Here is a 5,170-nt window from a genome sequence, read left to right on the forward strand (position 1 = left end):
AACTCATTTATACTGTAATCATTGCTTATGTATTCTTTCATGTGTAATGGGAATTTATATGTTTGTAATCCCTTTGTTAATATATCAATTGTATTTTGTTCATAATATTATTATTAATAATAAAGAGATTGAAAAGAAGAAAACATGGATCCATCCTTTGACAAACTGTTACCGATTATGGACACTCTCTCCATGACCTACCCGACAGGCAGCAGAGTCCCCATCCCTCTTTCTAACAGACTCACTCATCCCCGCCCTCTCAAGCATAGTTACAGAAATTGTTTCTTACCAAATGCAAGGGTTCATCTTTCTGCGATAGGTGAACTCACATCATAGTTCAATAATCCCTGCATTATTAGTTTATTCAATATTATTGCACATTGGTACAGTATTACTGTATATATTATTATTCTCTACTTCCTTATTAGTAAAGTCTGCACACTGCTAAGTGTGTTTCTAAATGTTGCTGCTGTAACGGAATGAATTTCCCACTCAGAATCAATAAAATATTATTATTCTCCAGCCCTTCATCTCTCTCATACATTAACTTCTCAGCTCTTAACTCTCCCCGTCTCCCGGTTTACCCTATCACTTCATCTCCCCCCACATTCTTACTTCCTCCCTTCCTGTCCAGTCCTGAAGAAGGGTGTGGGTCTGAAACGCCGACGGTTCTCTCCTCTCCATAGTTGCTTTCTGTCCCCCTGAGTTCCTCCAGGTGTTGCTTTGGATTTCCGCGTCTGCAGATTTTTTTATCCTGTTTAAACCAATGCGCATGCGTGGGCGACACAGCCAATCGTGAACATTGCGCATGCGCACAGCAGACGAGAGGCTCTCGGGGATCGGACGCAGGTAGGAGCGGGGCCGCGGGTGGGAACTTAATCACCGGCGTCTGAACCGCGATTAAAGGAAAAATACTATGAGCTCCCTCCGTCCACACTGATCCTGCACCTTAGGACAGTCCCAGTACTTTCCGTCTCTCTCAGCCCCACGATTTACCCGAGCCACGGGGAGTTTGCGGCGGTTGAGAGCAGGCGGCGCCGCCATTTCTCCGGCGCATGCGCATCGCTGTTTCCTTGGATGGCGGATAGACAGGTTTCTCCTCCGTGGTGTCTTCTGGGTAAGGAGGCAGCCATGGTTGACGCGCCAGCGTTGTCCCCATAGAGAATGTCCCTAACGCAGCGACCTCCAGCCATGTAAATCCGAGGATCAGTACGTCGGAACAAAATGTAGTGTCCAGTTACTCTCGGATGAAGTCTACCTCCCAGTCAGTGAAAATGTCAATTAGTACTGTATAGCATTAAAAAATCTGCCGGTCAGCTTTAGTTCTTTCTAAGTAAATAACGATATGAAACACCTTTGTCCTCGATGACAGGTGACTTGTAGCTTTCACATCACAAAAGTGCCACACTCCAATGAGAATAACTACTGCCTACCCCTTCATAGTCATTAGCATTGCCATCGATGGGTTCATCACTCAATCAGCTGGGGGGGAGGGAATCCCAGTAATTAGAAAATCTCAAGGATCAGACATGTAGTAACAAGTTCACTTTGTCGTGTTGTGGAACATGACCTGAACTTGAAATATACCAAAGGACAGAGACAGATTGAGCCAAGTCACAGGTTGATTGAAGGCAGAAATAGCCCATTCTCATACAGACAGGAATACAGTCAGAGATTTTGTTGGTCAGTCAGGATGCCTGATCCGTGCCTTGTTAGAAGATGGGGAGTTCACATATAATCACAGAAACATAAGTCTGCAATTCATTACAGGCCCTTCGGACAACATCATGCCGACCATATAACCTACTCTAGAATCTGCCTAGAGTTTCACTACCAAATAGCCCTCTATTATTCCCAGCTCCACGTACGTACCTAACAGTGTCTGAAAAGACCCTTATTGTATCCACCTCTACCACCGTCGCTGGCAGTACCTGCCACTCTCTGTGTGAAAAACATACCTCTGGTAGACCCCTTGTACCTACTTCTAAGCACCTTAAAGCTATGCCCCCTCATGTTGGCTCGTTCAGCCCTGGGAAGAAACCTCTGGCTATCCACTTGATCAATGCCTCTCATCATCTTATACAACTCTCTCAGGTCACCTCTCATCTTCCATCACTCCAAAGTTTACTCAACCTACTCTTGTAAGGCATGCTGTCCAATCCAAGCAACATCCTTGTCAATCTCCTCTGCACCCTATTTAGAGTATTTTTTCCTGTAGTGAGGTGATCAGAATTGAACACAGTGCTAAAAGTAGGGCCTAACGAAGGCCTTTTATATCTGTAGTAGTACCTCACCGCTTTGAAGGCCTTCTTAAAAACATTGTCCAGCTGCGTAGCAGCTCTGCATGAACTATTGACACAGATCCCAAGATATCGCTGATCCTCCAAACTGCCAAGAGTCCTATCATTAATATTGTATTCTGTCTTCAAATTGGACCTACCGAAATGAACCACCAGGTTGATCTCCATCTGCTTCCCACAGTCACCTGTGGTATATCTCAACTTGAGATGAACTGGGTGATATTCTGATGCCAGAGCTCACATTGAGAGAAGATCTTACAGAAACATGTAAAGTTATGATTCAGATAGAATTAAGATAGAGGCAGGAAAGTTGTTTCCACTGGTAGGTGAGGGTAGAACTAGAGGACATCACTTTAACATTCGGGGCATTTGGGATGGAGATGAAGAACTGTTTTCCCCCGAGAGTTGGGAATCTATAGATTTCTCTGCCCAATGACGCAGTGGAGGCTACCTCAGTAAATGCATTTCAGATGAGGTTGGATAGATGTTTGCAAAGTAGGGGAATGAAGGGCGATGGGGAAAAGGCAGGTTGGTGGAGACAGGCCAGATGATGTTCTCCTACTCCTTTTTCTTATGTTCTCACCACAGACTAAAATCTCACCTGAAAAACTGTCCTTCACCTATTGATGTCCTTTCAAATATTTGTACAGGTTTGAAACGGCAGAACACTTGTGCATGGGCTGTCTCTTTCCGGATATACAAGGATTGGCCAAATATTTCCTTTGCAAGACCGACACATCTGTTGTCAATCCTTGGAGATGAAGAATTATCTCATCCCAGCTGGAAATGTGTTTTGTGTCTGAAATGAAGTTTTCTGTTGTAACTCAGTGAAATCCACTGGAACCGGGGAGCTGAGAACACACAAGCATTTGTTCACTGGAGATCAGTTCTTCAACTGCATTGATTGTACAAGGGATTCTAACGTCTGACTTTCTGAATTGCCAGATGATTGATCGCAGTGAGATATCATTCTCCTTCTCTCAGTGTGGGAAGAGATTCACTCACAGCCTACCCACAGACACGCCAGTGAGTTCACAGTGGGGAGAGGCCGTTCACCTGCTCTGTATGAGGGAGGGGAACTACTCAGTCATCCAGTCTGAAGATACATCAGCAAGTTCACACCACAGTGAGATGCTCCACCTGTTCTGACAGCGGGAAGTAATTCATTCTTCCGTCGGTGCTAAATATACATCTGAAAATTCCCCAGTGAGAGGATGGTAACCTGTTTACATGGTGGGAAGGCATTCACACACTCAACCATGCCACAGTGACACCAACGAGTTCGCACCGGGGAGAGGCCAATCACCTGCTCCGTATGGGAAAGGATTCACTCAATCATCTCAACTGAATGAACACCAGTGAGTTCACACTGAAAAGATGCCGTTCACCTGCTTAGACTGTGGGAAGGGATTCACTCGTTCATCCACACTACAGAGACACCAGCGAGTCCACACTGGGGAGAGGCCATTCACTTGCTCTGAATGTGGGAAGGGATTCACTGACTCATCCAAACTTGTGAGGCACTACCGAGTTCACACTGGGGAGAGGCCGTTCACTTGCTCTGAATGTGAGAAAGGATTTGCTCGGTCATCTCAACTGACTGAACATCAGCGAGTTCACACTGGGGAGAAACCGTTCAGCTGCTTTCAATGTGGCAAGGGGTTCACTCAGTCATCTCATCTGAAAGTACATCAGCGAATTCACACTGGGGAGAAACCGTTCAGCTGCTCTGAATGTGGGAAGGGATTCACTGATTCATACTCCCTTGTGAAGCACAGCCGAATTCACACTGGGGAGAAGCCATTCACATGCTGTGAATGTGGGAAGGGATTCACTGACTCATCCCACCTTGTGAAGCACAGCCGAATTCACACTGGGGAGAAGCCATTCACGTGCTCTGAATGTGGGAAGGGATTCACTCAGTCATCTCATCTGAATGTACACCAACAAATTCACACTGGGGAGAAACCGTTCAGCTGCTCTGAATGTGGGAAGGGATTCGCTGATTCATACTCCCTTGTGAAGCACAGCCGAATTCACACTGGGGAGAAGCCATTTACATGCTGTGAATGTGGGAAGGGATTCACTGACTCATCACACCTTGTGAAGCACAGCCGAATTCACACTGGGGAGAAGCCATTCACATGCTCTGAATGTGGGAAGGGATTCACTGCATCGTCCAACCTGGTGAGGCACAGCCGAATTCACACTGGAGAGAAACCGTTCACCTGCTCAGATTGTGGAAAGGGATTCACTCGGTCATCAGGCTTGAAAGTTCATCAGCGAGTTCACACTGGGCGATGCCAGTCACCTGTTCTGATTGTGGGAATGAATTCACTCAGACATCTCAACTGACTGAACATCAACTGCTCAGACGGGAACGAATTCACTCAGACATCACTGAGCGAACATCAGTGAGTTCACACTGGGCAATGCCAGTCACCTGTTCTGATTACGGGAAGGAATTCACTCAGACATCACTGAGCGAACATCAGCGAGTTCACACTGTATAGAAGCTGTTCATCTGCTCTGACTGTGGGAATTAATGCATACATTCATCTCGGCTAACGACACACCAGACTGTTTTCAGCAGTGAGAGGACATAGACCTGATCAGACTGTGGGATGGCATTCACACACTGATCCACACTGCAGAGACAGTGGTGGGTTCACACTGTGGGGAGGGTGGTCACCTGCTCAGACTGTGGGAAGGGATTCACACACTGATCCACACTGCAGAGACAGTGGTGGGTTCACACTGTGGGGAGGGTGGTCACCTGCTCAGACTGTGGGAAGGCATTCACACACTGATCCACACTGCAGAGACAGTGGTGGGTTCACACTGTGGGGAGGGTGGTCACCTGCTCAGAC

At 46.6% G+C, this 5,170-nt stretch overlaps 1 protein-coding gene across 1 annotated transcript; it reads left to right on the forward strand.

The window, feature by feature from the left end:
* Positions 1-824: 824 nt before the first annotated feature.
* On the forward strand, positions 825-4,922 carry LOC140723683 (uncharacterized). Its single transcript, XM_073038245.1, has 2 exons — positions 825-849; positions 2,951-4,922. Exon 2 carries the CDS (start codon positions 3,678-3,680, stop codon positions 4,653-4,655), a length of 978 nt encoding a protein of 325 aa, XP_072894346.1. The 5' UTR covers positions 825-849; positions 2,951-3,677; the 3' UTR covers positions 4,656-4,922.
* Positions 4,923-5,170: the final 248 nt, after the last annotated feature.

Source organism: Hemitrygon akajei, unplaced genomic scaffold (genome assembly GCF_048418815.1).
Source record: "Hemitrygon akajei unplaced genomic scaffold, sHemAka1.3 Scf000126, whole genome shotgun sequence".
NCBI classification, from domain to species: domain Eukaryota; kingdom Metazoa; phylum Chordata; class Chondrichthyes; order Myliobatiformes; family Dasyatidae; genus Hemitrygon; species Hemitrygon akajei.